Source organism: Cherax quadricarinatus, chromosome 60 (assembly GCF_038502225.1).
Source record: "Cherax quadricarinatus isolate ZL_2023a chromosome 60, ASM3850222v1, whole genome shotgun sequence".
Taxonomy (NCBI): Eukaryota; Metazoa; Arthropoda; class Malacostraca; order Decapoda; family Parastacidae; genus Cherax; species Cherax quadricarinatus.
In genome coordinates, this window is record NC_091351.1 from 11591894 (window position 1) to 11606143 (window position 14250).

At 43.1% G+C, this 14250-nt stretch overlaps 1 protein-coding gene across 1 annotated transcript in view; it reads left to right on the plus strand.

Annotated features, from left to right (window-relative positions):
• The first annotated feature begins 7817 nt into the window (after nucleotides 1-7817).
• Nucleotides 7818-14250, plus strand: part of LOC128694429 (tubulin alpha-3 chain) — a 29109-nt gene continuing 22676 nt past the window's right edge. The window contains exon 1 of the mRNA XM_070097954.1: nucleotides 7818-7847. Coding sequence (XP_069954055.1) covers nucleotides 7833-7847 — 15 coding nt within the window. The 5' untranslated portion in view covers nucleotides 7818-7832. The remainder of the gene's footprint in view (nucleotides 7848-14250) is intronic.

Below are 14250 nucleotides of genomic sequence, written 5' to 3' on the forward strand. Positions count from 1 at the left end.
TGCTTAACACACTGCGCAGCAATGTGATCATATGCACCACATAATCGACAGGTACGTTGTTGCCCTGCGTAAGTCACCATTACCTGAGTCCTGAAGTCTTCTAGGAAAATATAGGAAGGAATAGGATGCCTCAATGTCATTTTTAAGGAAAAACTTCCTTCAGGCATCCCAGAATATGATCCTTCCTTCCATTTCCCCAATGTCGCCATATGAACAGTCCCAAACTTCTCGAAGACGGCACGTAGGTCTGCCTCATTAGCCTCAAAGGGTACATTTTTTATCTTCACCCACGTATAATGGCGGGACACATCATGTAGCCTTACCGTCACTGCAGGATTCACTGGTACACAAAGATCTTGGAACCTGGCGACTATGTCCTCATATACACTTGCATTGAGAAATTTCACAAAAATTCTATATGCCCCGTTCAAGGCTACACCATACAGCTCTTCGTTGGCAATGCCGTATGTGTCCCTGATGATGGCAGGTAATAAAACTTGAGCTGAGTGGGCATGCACAGCCCCACGCACCACTTCAATGCCGACAGTGTTTACCCTTCTTCTTGCCGGCTGCGCCATTTTGAGAAAACCAAGTTGTCACCGGCTGACAGCAGAGGGCAGGCTCAGCTCACGTCCGCTCGTCCCAAAGGTTGAGCGACGAATATTCTCTGAAACCATGTTGCCCTGGGTTGTGCAATTTTTGGGAGTCCAGGTGGTTTGCTATATTGCTTCTTAGAACTCTTTCAAAGATTTTTATGATATGGGACGTTAAAGCTATTGGTCTGTAGTTCTTAGCTACTGTCATGGTTCGAAACACACCCATGGAAATAAGTCACTTTGTCGGACTTTTTTTGGGTTATCCTAGGATCTCTACACATATGCTGCTATGTATGATAATCTTAGTGATTTGTGTATACCTGAATAAATTTACTTATTCGTTTTAACTCCAGCAGGAAACAGTAGATGAGCCGCAGGCTTCTTAGTACATGCTAGGCAGGTCTTGTTCTCACACATTTATTTTTATTCCTGCATAATTGTTTAACCCATTCTTAAAGTGCCCGACGTGTTGGTTAAGTGACACTGCTTGGTAGTTTGTTCCTCTCGACCACAACCCTACTGGAAAACCTGTGTTATAGTAGAGAATAAATACGATGTGTGAGCATAGAGTACAATGAACTAAGGAAGTTTATATCTTGGTGTCTGCAGACTGAAAGTTTACATTCCAGAATATATATAAAGGAATTAAGATTTTTATATTTTAATGTGCCAGCGAATTGCAGCCTTGATGATTCACGTTCAGTCGATGGGGTTTCAACTTACAAAACTAACCAATCTAGATATAGGATGCAGCTATAATGTCAGTGATTTACTAACATAAAATCACTAGATGCGTGCACAGAAAAAGAAAATGGAAGGAAATAACAAATATAGTCCACCACCTTGGAGCCTTGTTGGACTGGAGGCGCAGCCAGTGGCCACACATGGCCCCCCAGAATTACAACTGCTGATGCCAATAACAAAATCCCCCCAACAAACACAGAATACAACCTTGTTCATATTTGCTAATATACAGGGCCTTAAGCCATCCACCACCAACAAAATACCTTTTATCAGTGGACTTCTAGAGGAGTCTAGTGCAATGTTTGCAGCCTTCACAGAGACTCACACAAAAGATCACTTTGACAGTGAAATATGGATAAGTGGTTACAACCTTTTTAGATGCGACAGAAAGAACAGGCAACAAGGAGGGGTTGGCCTGTATGTCAAAAGAGTCCCTCATCTGCATGGAGTTGCTGAACACCACAAATGAGGTAGTTGAAGTTCTATCAATAAAGATCGAGAACCAAAACCTAGTCATTGTGGTTGTATATAAGCCACCAGATGCAACCTCCCAACAGTTCAAGGAACAGCTACTGAAAATTGATTACTGTCTGGAAAACCTTCCAGCTCCATCCTCAAACATCTTACTGCTTGGTGATTTCAACCTAAGGCATACAAAATGGAAGAATGTAGCAAATAATGTTATAGCTGAAACAATCCCCGGAGGTAGCACAAGTGAAAGGTCACACACACATGAGCTACTAAGTCTCTGCGAAAAACACACCTTAAGCCAGCAGATAGTAGAGACAACAAGACTAGAAAACACACTTGACCTTATCTTCACAAATAATGAGGACCTGATAAGAGACATAAGAATATCAAAAACAACTAATTCCGATCACAACCTAATTGAAGTCCAGACGTATATGCATAGGGGTCCTGATCAGCAGAATGCATGTACCTGTGAAGGTGTCTTCACAAAATACAACTTCAACAACAAGAACATCAACTGGGACCAGGTAAACCATGTCCTAAATGAAACATGTTGGGAAGATATCTTAAATAACATGGATCCAAACCAGTGCCTTGAAAGGATCAACTTCCTGGCAGCTGAAGCATGTTCTAGGCATATTCCCCTAAGAAGAAGAGCAGGAGTAAACTGGAGAGAGAAAGACGCTCCCTCTACAGAAGACGACGAAGAGTCACTGAGCTCCTCAGGAGTGCTAGAATATCTGATACACAAAAGGAGGAGCTGACCAGGGAAGTGGAAACTATCGAACTTAAGTTAAATGACTCTTACAAGAACCAGGAGAGACAGGAGGAGCTTAAAGCTATTAGTGAAATTGAAAGAAATTCGAAATATTTCTTTTCATATGTCAAAAACAAGGCAAATACCACATCTAGTATCTGAAGTTTACCTGGAGTTTACCTGGAGAGAATTCCGGGGGTCAACGCCCCCGCGGCCCGGTCTGTGACCAGGCCTCCTGGTGGATCAGAGCCTGATCAACCAGGCTGTTGCTGCTGGCTGCACGCAAACCAACGTACGAGCCACAGCCCGGCTGGTCAGGAACCGACTTTAGGTGCTTGTCCAGTGCCAGCTTGAAGACTGCCAGGGGTCTGTTGGTAATCCCCCTTATGTATGCTGGGAGGCAGTTGAACAGTCTCGGGCCCCTGACACTTATTGTATGGTCTCTTAACGTGCTAGTGACACACCTGCTTTTCATTAGGGGGATGTTGCATCGTCTGCCAAGTCTTTTGCTTTCGTAGTGAGTGATTTTCGTGTGCAAGTTCGGTACTAGTCCCTCTAGGATTTTCCAGGTGTATATAATCATGTATCTCTCCCGCCTGCATTCCAGGGAATACAGGTTTAGGAACCTCAAGCACTCCCAGTAATTGAGGTGTTTTATCTCCGTTATGCGCGCCGTGAAGGTTCTCTGTACATTTTCTAGGTCAGCAATTTCACCTGCCTTGAAAGGTGCTGTTAGTGTGCAGCAATATTCCAGCCTAGATAGAACAAGTGACCTGAAGAGTGTCATCATGGGCTTGGCCTCCCTAGTTTTGAAGGTTCTCATTATCCATCCTGTCATTTTTCTAGCAGATGCGATTGATACAATGTTATGGTCCTTGAAGGTGAGATCCTCCGACATGATCACTCCCAGGTCTTTGACGTTGGTGTTTCGCTCTATTTTGTGGCCAGAATTTGTTTTGTACTCTGATGAAGATTTAATTTCCTCGTGTTTACCATATCTGAATAATTGAAATTTCTCATCGTTGAACTTCATATTGTTTCCTGCAGCCCACTGAATGATTTGGTTGATGTCCGCCTGGAGCCTTGCAGTGTCTGCAATGGAAGACACTGTCATGCAGATTCGGGTGTCATCTGCAAAGGAAGACACGGTGCTGTGGCTGACATACTTGTCTATGTCGGACATGAGGATGAGGAACAAGAAGGGAGCGAGTACTGTGCCTTGTGGAACAGAGCTTTTCACCATAGCTGCCTCGGACTTTACTCTGTTGACGACTACTCTCTGTGTTCTGTTAGTGAGGAAATTATAGATCCATCGACCGACTTTTCCTGTTATTCCTTTAGCACACATTTTGTGCGCTATTACGCCAGGGTCACACTTGTCGAAGGCTTTTGCAAAGTCTGTATATATTACATCTGCATTCTTTTTGTCTTCTAGTGCATTTAGGACCTTGTCGTAGTGATCCAATAGTTGAGACAGACAGGAGCGACCTGTTCTAAACCCATGTTGCCCTGGGTTGTGTAACTGGTGGGTTTCTAGATGGGTGGTGATCTTGCTTCTTAGGACCCTTTCAAAGATTTTTATGATATGGGATGTTAGTGCTATCGGTCTGTAGTTCTTTGCTGTTGCTTTACTGCCCCCTTTGTGGAGTGGGGCTATGTCTGTTGTTTTTAGTAACTGTGGGACGACCCCCGTGTCCATGCTCCCTCTCCATAGGATGGAAAAGGCTCGTGATAGGGGCTTCTTGCAGTTCTTGATGAACACGGAGTTCCACGAGTCTGGCCCTGGGGCAGAGTGCATGGGCATGTCATTTATCGCCTGTTCGAAGTCATTTGGCGTCAGGATAACATCAGATAGGCTTGTGTTAACCAGATTTTGTGGCTCTCTCAAAAAAAATTCATTTTGATCTTCGACTCTCAGTCTGGTTAGCGGCTTGCTAAAAACTGAGTCATATTGGGACTTGAGTAGCTCACTCATTTCCTTGCTGTCATCTGTGTAGGACCCATCTTGTTTAAGTAGGGGCCCAATACTGGACGTTGTTCTCGACTTTGATTTGTCATAGGAGAAGAAATACTTTGGGTTTCTTTCGATTTCATTTATGGCTTTTAGTTCTTCCCACGATTCCTGACTCCTATAAGATTCCTTTAGCTTAAGTTCGATGTTTGCTATTTCTCTGACCAGTGTCTCCCTACACATTTCGGATATATTGACCTCTTTTAGCCGCTCTGTTATTCTTTTCCGTCGCCTGTAAAGGTAGCGCCTGTCTCTTTCTATTTTACATCTACTCCTCCTTTTTCTTAGAGGAATAAGCCTTGTGCATACATCGAGTGCCACCAAGTTAATCTGTTCTAGGCATAAGTTGGGGTCTGTGTTGCTTAGTATATCTTCCCAGCTTATATCGGTTAGGACTTGGTTTACTTGGTCCCACTTTATGTTTTTGTTACTGAAGTTGAATTTAGTGAATGCTCCCTCGTGACTAGTCTCATTATGTCGGTCTGGGGCTCCACGCATACATGTCTGAACCTCAATTATGTTGTGATCTGAGTATATTGTTTTTGATATGGTGACATTTCTTATCAGATCATCATTGTTAGTGAAGATGAGGTCTAGTGTATTCTCCAGTCTAGTAGGCTCTATTATTTGCTGGTTTAAATTGAATTTTGTGCAGAGATTTAAAAGCTCGTGCCCTTACTCAGACAGGATGGGACTTACACAGATGACAACAAGGAAATGAGTGAAATACTGAAATCCCAGTACGACTCTGTGTTTAGTGAGCCACTAATCAGTCTGAGGATCAATGACCCAAATGATTTCTACATGACTGAGCCTCAAAACTCCATAAATGTATGCCAGATTTCCGACATTACTCTAACTTCGATAGACTTCGAAAAAACCATTGACAGCATGCCCATGCACTCAGCCCTGGGCCCAGACTCGTGGAACTCTGTATTCATTAAGAACTGCAAGAACTCCCTCTCGCGTGCCCTAAGTACACTATGGAGAAGGAGCTTGGACATGGGTGAAATTCCAAAGTCACTTAAAACAGCGGATATAGCCCCACTCCATAAAGGTTGCAGGAAAGCATTAGCTAAGAACTATAGACCAATAGCTCTGACGTCCCACATCATAAAAATCTTTGAAAGAGGGCTAAGAAGCAGGATTGCAAATCACCTGGATTCCCAAAATCTGCATAATCCAGGGCAACATGGGTTCAGGGCAGGTTGCTCCTGCCTCTCACAACTACTGGATCACTATGATATGGCCTTGGATGCACTGGAAGAAAATCAGAATGCAGATGTAATATACACAGACTTTGCAAAAGCATTTGACAAATGCGATCATGGCGTAATAGCCCATAAAATACGTGCTAAAGGAATAACTGGGAAAGTGGGGAGATGGATCTTCAACTTCCTAACAAATCGAACACAAAGAGTAGTGGTCAACAGAGTTAAATCGGAGGCTGCCATAGTGAAGAGCTCTGTTCCACAAGGCACAGTACTCGCCCCCATCTTATTCCTTATCCTCATATCAGACATAAACAGAGATATACACCACAGCACCGTATCATCCTTTGCGGATGATACTAGGATCTGCATGAGGCTGTCATCTGCTGAGGACGCGGTTAACCTCCAAGAAGATATAAACAATGTTTTCCAATGGGCAACGGTAAACAATATGATGTTCAATGAGGACAAATTCCAACTACTCCGTTATGGAAAACTGGAGGAGATAATAACTAGAACAGAGTATACTACTGACTCCGGCCATACAATAGAGCGGAAAAATAATGTAAGGGACCTGGGAGTAGTAATGTCTGAGGATCTCACTTTCAAGGATCACAACAGTGCCACGATCGCACATGCAAAGAAAATGATAGGATGGATAATGAGAACTTTCAAAACGAGAGATACCAAGCCCATGATGACCCTTTTCAAATCACTTGTTCTCTCTAGGCTGGAATACTGCTGTACATTAACATCTCCATACAAAGCAGGTGAAATCGCAGATCTAGAGAGTGTACAGAGATCCTTTACTGCACGTATAAGTTCTGTCAAGCACCTTAACTACTGGGAACGCTTGGAAGCACTTGACTTGTACTCGATGGAACGCAGGAGGGAGAGATATATCATAATCTACACTTGGAAAATCTTGGAAGGAATGGTCCCAAATCTGCACACAGAAATCACTCCCTACGAAAGTAAAAGACTGGGCAGGCGATGCAAAATGCCCCCAATAAAAAGTAGGGGCGCCATTGGTACACTAAGGGAAAACACCATAAGTGTCCGGGGCCCAAAACTGTTCAACAGCCTCCCATCAAGCATTAGGGGAATTGCCAATAAACCCCTGGCTGCCTTCAAGAGAGAGCTGGACAGATACCTAAAGTCAGTGCCGGATCAGCCGGGCTGTGGCTCGTACGTCGGACTGCGTGCGGCCAGCAGTAACAGCCTAGTTGATCAGGCCCTGATCCATCGGGAGGCCTGGTCATGGACCGGGCCGCGGGGGCGTTGATCCCCGGAATAACCTCCAGGTAACCTCCAGGTATATATAATATATATATATATATATATATATATATATATATATATATATATATATATATATATATATATATATATATATATATATATATATATATATATATATATATATATATATATACCTGGAGTTTACCTGGAGAGAGTTCCGGGGGTCAACGCCCCTCGGCCCGGTCTGTGACCAGGCCATATATATATATATATATATATATATATATATATATATATATATATATATATATATATATATATATATATATATATATATATATATTAATTTAGTTGGCGACTGATGAGTGAATATCTTGTATCAGTTATCCATGACAGAACATGGGGTTTGGCGGACGCACGAGGATGAATCTAAATCTAAAAAAGTCTATAAGAAATGTATTCATCTTACTCGCTCGATACTTAAACGATTGTGGGTTTGACAGGCAATCTCCTGAGATTAAAAAGACTGTAGGTATCCACAGTATTTGGAAAATCTAGCATGAGCCTCTACACTTGAAGTGTTAGTCAAGGACAGGAGAGAGAGAGCCCCAGCGTTCCCCCTGCATCACTCCACTAACCACCATCCCACACCACCGCCTCCACTGCTCTCCCCCTATTTGGTTCACCTGAAAGCTATAAGTAAACCCTTGAAGGTTGCTGGAGGAGCAGTGTAGTGGTGTACAGTGTTGAGTGATTGTTGACTTAGGGATACATATGACAGGAGCCACTGTAAACTCATCATGAATAATCACGGGGTAAGTTCATCACACAAGATTTTTTTTGGTCTTGTGCTTTCTGTTAATGATTTCAAGTGTATACATATTGTATGTATATATGTAAGAATATGCATACATTACTGTAAACAGGTGCCATGATATCAGGGTATAGCAACGCACATGTTAGATTTTTCAAACCTGTTGATTATATATGGTTCATTATGCTGCAATTTGCCTGAACAGTAACATCAAAAATACTTTAATTTAAGCTAGAAATTACAATAAGCACTCTGTATAAACACAACTTTGTTAGTTTAATTACCATCATGGTAACAAAAGCTTGTTTGTGACATTTATGTACTGAGATGCATATACTGAAAAAAAATATTTATCTACTAAGAAGCTTATGTCTTTAAATATTTGATGTCATTTTGTATTTATAAAAATAAGGCATGTAGCAGTGTGTATATACATTAATGTTAGCGTTTTAATGATGACTGGTTAATGGGGTTTAAAGTCTATGGACTACACGAGGGTCATTTTTTTTTTTATTATTTTATTGACTACACGAGGGTCATCTAAGGCAGCCTGTCACCGCCAATTAAGAATTCTTTAATTCGTTAAAATAGGGATTAAAGTAACTTTCACTGAATAAACACTGACAGGTATATGCCTCTGGGTGTATATACGTGTCTTGATGACTTGCGACCTTTTCAAAATGATCATTAATAACAAAAGTATTATTATTAATGAATATAGTACAAAAACGTAAGTTGTGATGCTGAGCCGCTGATGTAGCCAAGACACACACTGATACTTTCACTTTTAAAATACTTTTTCATAATTTTTTTATTGTTGATGAGAAAACTTTCATTACTTAGAAATGTTTCTGGGATGGATTTCGCTGAGGCTCAGTTTTAACGTCGTTAAGAAGTGACTCGTTTCTCACGCAATGTCAACTGAGTCATGTGTTTACCACCGTGACGGTGGCTTTGTGGTTACTGTTGGTGTGCAGGTGTTGGGGTGTGCAGGTGTTGCTGGTCTTGTATTGTGCAAGTGTTGTTGGTCTTGTGTTGTGCAGGTTTTGCTGGTTTTGTGTTGTGCAGGTGTTGCTAGTTTTGTGTTGTGCAGGTGTTGCTGGTTTTGTGTTGTGCAGGTGTTGCTGGTCTTGTGCAGGTGTTGCTGGTCTTGTGCAGGTGTTTGTGGTGTTGTGCAGGTGTTTGTGGTGTTGTGTAGGTGTTGCTGGTCTTGTGTAGGTGTTGCTGGTCTTGTATTGTGTAAATGTTGCTGGTCTTGTGTTGTGTACGTGTTGCTGGTCTTGTGCAGGTGTCGTTGGTGGTGCAGGTACTTCTTTTAGTGCAGGTGTTGTTGGTGATACAACTGTTACTGGTGGTGCCGGTGTCTTGATGCAGGTGTTCGTTGTATTGCTAGTAAACTATTTGTAGTTACGGGAGTAGAACTGTGCTGATGGTGTTCCGTCTTCGATAATTTCAGGTATTTTTTATTTTAAATTTCCACTGGTTGTATCACTACCTTTTTATACAATTTATTTAATACTTCTACTTATTTATAAAGAAAAATATCCTAGTATCTTAGTTTTTTATAAGTTACATCTATGGCGCTACGATAGTTAATAGGAAACGTTTCGGTACTGGACCTTGGTACATTTGGGGTGACCAGGGTTGGGGTAACCCCAAATGTACCAAACATTTCCAGTAAAATGTCGTGGTATTTAATTTTTTTTCCAACTACTTGGCGATATCACATTCCATCGTTATCAGATTTTTTTTTTGTTTACACATCAGTTTTACAAGCTAAGAGTTGTTATATTACCTCAATTCATTTCAGAGTCCAGCGCTATCGAAGGTATACTTCCACCCCCAGGATGCCACCCACAACAGTAGATTAATACCCCAGGTACCTTCTTACTGCTAGGTGAACAGGGGCATCAGGTGTAAAGAAATATACCTCGCGTTTCCACCCGTACCGGTGATCGAATCACAGACCCTTAGTATGTGCGCTGCCAGCCAAGCCACGAATATTGGTTTTCAAGTTTTATTAATTGATTGGATAATGATGTAGAGACAGGTCATAAATTAGTCAGAAACTGGTGTTTTCTTAAAACGTTTAATGTATATTGATTCCCAAGGTTAATAAGACCTCGGCTGCAGTGGTTTAAGTATATTGGTGCAGTATTAAGCGTGGTCAAGGGCTTATACACCAAGAGGTGTATATCTCTGTGTATAAACGCTGAGTTTGTTTTAATCTCAACTTTAAATATTAATGTATCCTTCACTGGTGGTATACCGATGGTGTGCAACCTTAAAGGCAGGAACCAGACATGTGCAACACTTGGGTATCTTTACTTAAAAACATTTCGCCAACCATTGGCTTTTTCAATTCAGTAAGGAAATGATATACGACGACAGTAGAATATGAGGAAATCGGTCCCTCAGCCTTGCAGAACTTTACACAGATAGTGGAAGACGAAATAATCAGTCCCTCAGCCTGTTTACCTGGAGAGAGTTCCGGGGGTCAACGCCCCCGCTGCCCGGTCTGTGACCAGGCCTCCTGGTGGATCAGAGCCTGATCAACCAGGCTGTTGCTGCTGGCTGCACGCAAACCAACGTACGAGCCACAGCCCGGCTGATCCGGAACTGACTTTAGGTGCTTGTCCAGTGCCAGCTTGAAGACTGCCAGGGGTCTGTTGGTAATCCCCCTTATGTGTGCTGGGAGGCAGTTGAACAGTCTCGGGCCCCTGACACTTATTGTATGGTCTCTTAACGTGCTAGTGACACCCCTGCTTTTCATTGGGGGGATGGTGCATCGTCTGCCAAGTCTTTTGCTTTCGTAGTGAGTGATTTTCGTGTGCAAGTTCGGTACTAGTCCCTCTAGGATTTTCCAGGTGTATATAATCATGTATCTCTCCCTCCTGCGTTCCAGGGAATACAGGTTTAGGAACCTCAAGCGCTCCCAATAATTGAGGTGTTTTATCTCCGTTATGCGCGCCGTGAAAGTTCTCTGTACATTTTCTAGGTCGGCAATTTCACCTGCCTTGAAAGGTGCTGTTAGTGTGCAGCAATATTCCAGCCTAGATAGAACAAGTGACCTGAAGAGTGTCATCATGGGCTTGGCCTCCCTAGTTTTGAAGGTTCTCATTATCCATCCTGTCATTTTTCTAGCAGATGCGATTGATACAATGTTATGGTCCTTGAAGGTGAGATCCTCCGACATGATCACTCCCAGGTCTTTGACGTTGGTGTTTCGCTCTATTTTGTGGCCAGAATTTGTTTTGTACTCTGATGAAGATTTAATTTCCTCATGTTTACCATATCTGAGTAATTGAAATTTCTCATCGTTGAACTTCATATTGTTTTCTGCAGCCCACTGAAAGATTTGGTTGATGTCCGCCTGGAGCTTTGCAGTGTCTGCAATGGAAGACACTGTCATGCAGATTCGGGTGTCATCTGCAAAGGAAGACACGGTGCTGTGGCTGACATCCTTGTCTATGTCGGATATGAGGATGAGGAACAAGATGGGAGCGAGTACTGTGCCTTGTGGAACAGAGCTTTTCACCGTAGCTGCCTCGGACTTTACTCTGTTGATGACTACTCTCTGTGTTCTGTTAGTGAGGAAATTATAGATCCATCGACCGACTTTTCCTGTTATTCCTTTAGCACGCATTTTGTGCGCTATTACGCCATGGTCACACTTGTCGAAGGCTTTTGCAAAGTCTGTATATATTACATCTGCATTCTTTTTGTCTTCTAGTGCATTTAGGACCTTGTCGTAGTGATCCAATAGCTGAGACAGACAGGAGCGACCTGTTCTAAACCCATGTTGCCCTGGGTTGTGTAAGCCGGTGTTCAGTATCTTAAGTCTTGATGAAGCATTAATAGTGTCATACTTCTGAATAACGTCCAGTACTCTTAGTACGACCAATAGAACTACACAATTAAATAGGAAGAATCAATCACTTATATATATATATATATATATATATATATATATATATATATATATATATATATATATATATATATATATATATATATATATATATATCACTTTTATATATTCTGGGACAATACGATTATTTTTTTTATTTGATTTTGAAAATTAAGTTTAATACAGAATTGTACTGGCAACGTTCACTAATAAAGTGGTGAGCTAAGGCTTTTATATTAGTCTCCACGAAATCCTTCAGCATAATAAGAGTCATCAAACACCTTTTTCCATACAGTGCAAACTCAAGTGGACAGGTTGGCGCCCAACATCACAGTGGCTCTGGCTCTCAGGTAGTCCATAGGCTTTAAATTCATTGAACGATTTAAGAACATAAGGAAGGAACACTGAAGCAGGCCTACTGGCCCATACGAGGCAGGTCCAAGTCTCCTGCCGGCTTAAGCCAATGCCCCAACCTAGTCAGGTCAGGTCACATTCACTTAAGGAAGGAACATGGCAACTGACCTAGTAGCACAAGCTAGTCAGGTCCAACTCACACCCACCCACACCCACTCATGCATTTATCTAACCTAATTTTAAAACTACACAACGTTTTAGCCCCAATAACTGTACTCGGGAGTTTGTTCCACTCATCCACAACTCTATTACCAAACCAATGCTTTCCTATATCCTTCCTGAATCTGATTTTTTCCAACTTTAAACCATTGTTACGAGTCCTGTCTAGGCTAGATATTTTCAGCACGTTATTTACATCCCCTTTATTTATTCCTGTCTTCCATTTATGTCATGGTTGTTGTGGGGGTATTTTATCCGTCAGGAAACCGGATAAGTGTTTTCTGACGCGTCATGGTCATATAATCTGCTAATTGAAGGCATTCGCTGCCTGACCACGGTCGAGTGAGGTTGTGCGCTGCACCCCTCTGCTGTTCAGGCGAGCTACCTTGTATCAACATGGCGCTGAGTGTGAGGAGGCGCGTAAATACCATTGGTATTGAGCTGCTTCGTGGGGCGATTTCACCCTCTTCAGTGCAAGTCTTACTCCCGACAATCATTAGGGAGACCTATGGAATCCAGGACGATGAGGTGTATGGTGTAGCCCTGAATGGGGCTTATAGAATCTTCGTCAAACTGAATTCCACGTCCGTGTATGAGTCTTTGGTGACGAGGTTCCAAGACGTGAGTCTTGACGCTACTCCAGCTGTGAAGGTGCGTTTGATCGACGTATCTCGCCACTTTACGTGGGTTAAGATACGTAATGTCCCATTTGAGGCAGATGAGGCTGACATAAGGAGTGTTTTTGAGACATATGGAACCGTACATCTGGCACAAAAGGGCAAGTGGACGGCAGGTGCTTACATGGGACGTCCGGAGGGTACCTTTTCCCTGAAGATGACTCTGAGACATCCCATACCGTCTTACGTCGTGTTGGAGAACTTCAGGACGCAAGTTATGGTATCGTATGCCGGACAGAGACGTACGTGCAGAATATGTGGGGCGTACGACCATATGGCGGCAGAGTGCGTGAAGCTGAGGAGGGCGCCAGCGCAAACTGGTGAAGCACCAGTTACCAGCGTGATAGCTGTTGAGAGCCCAGTGCGCAAGCAAGGGCCTGGGCGCTTGTGGAGTGAAGAGGTGGAGGATTCCAAAGAGGAGAATGCCATGTGTGAGGTAAGCTGTGATGTAAAAGGATCTGTTACTACACAAAGGACAAGTACAGAAGTGCAAGTGCAGGAGGAGGTGCAGGCTCTAGAGGAAGAGCTTCAGGAGGTGTTAAGGACATTGACACCGCCTGCAGAGGATGTTGTTCCTGAGCTGGTGAGAGACACGGCGGTGCCTGTAGAGGAATGTAAGGATAAAAAACATAGCAGGGTTGACGGGCCAACTAGTAAGAGAGAGTTGTCGCCGTGTGCTGTGGAACGGGGCGTGGTGGAGGTTGAGGTTCATCGTGAGGGAACCTCAGAAGATAACATGGATGTAGAGGGCATCACGAGGAAGAGAGCGGCGGCGTCAGACTCAGATGATGTCCTGACGCCGGCGCAGAGGTCTGGGTGGAAGGAAGAGCAACGTCGAAGCAGTCACGATAAGAGGCATCACAAAAAAGGGGGAGGGGTTGATGGTGTGAAGCCTTGTGCTGGCTCTGGGGCAGGAGGCCCTGGGATGAATGAAGAGAGGAGGAAGGGTTGGAAACTATAAAGAGGCCTTAGGTGTATGACTGTGAACGTAAATGGACTGTGTAATAGTGTGAAGAAGGAATGGTTTCGAATGTTTCTGTATAAATACCGGGTGGATGTAGTGTTCCTGCAAGAACACAATTTCAAGGAGGGAAGAGTGCTCGAGGTGGAGGGGTTTCAGGTCATGACTCTGCCATCTGCACGTCTGAAAGGTGGTGTGGGTATATTGATCAGGGAGGCAAGCCCGTTTGTGTTGCTAAGAAGTGAGGGGGGGGGAGGGGGAAGAGTATTGCGCGTGGATGGGT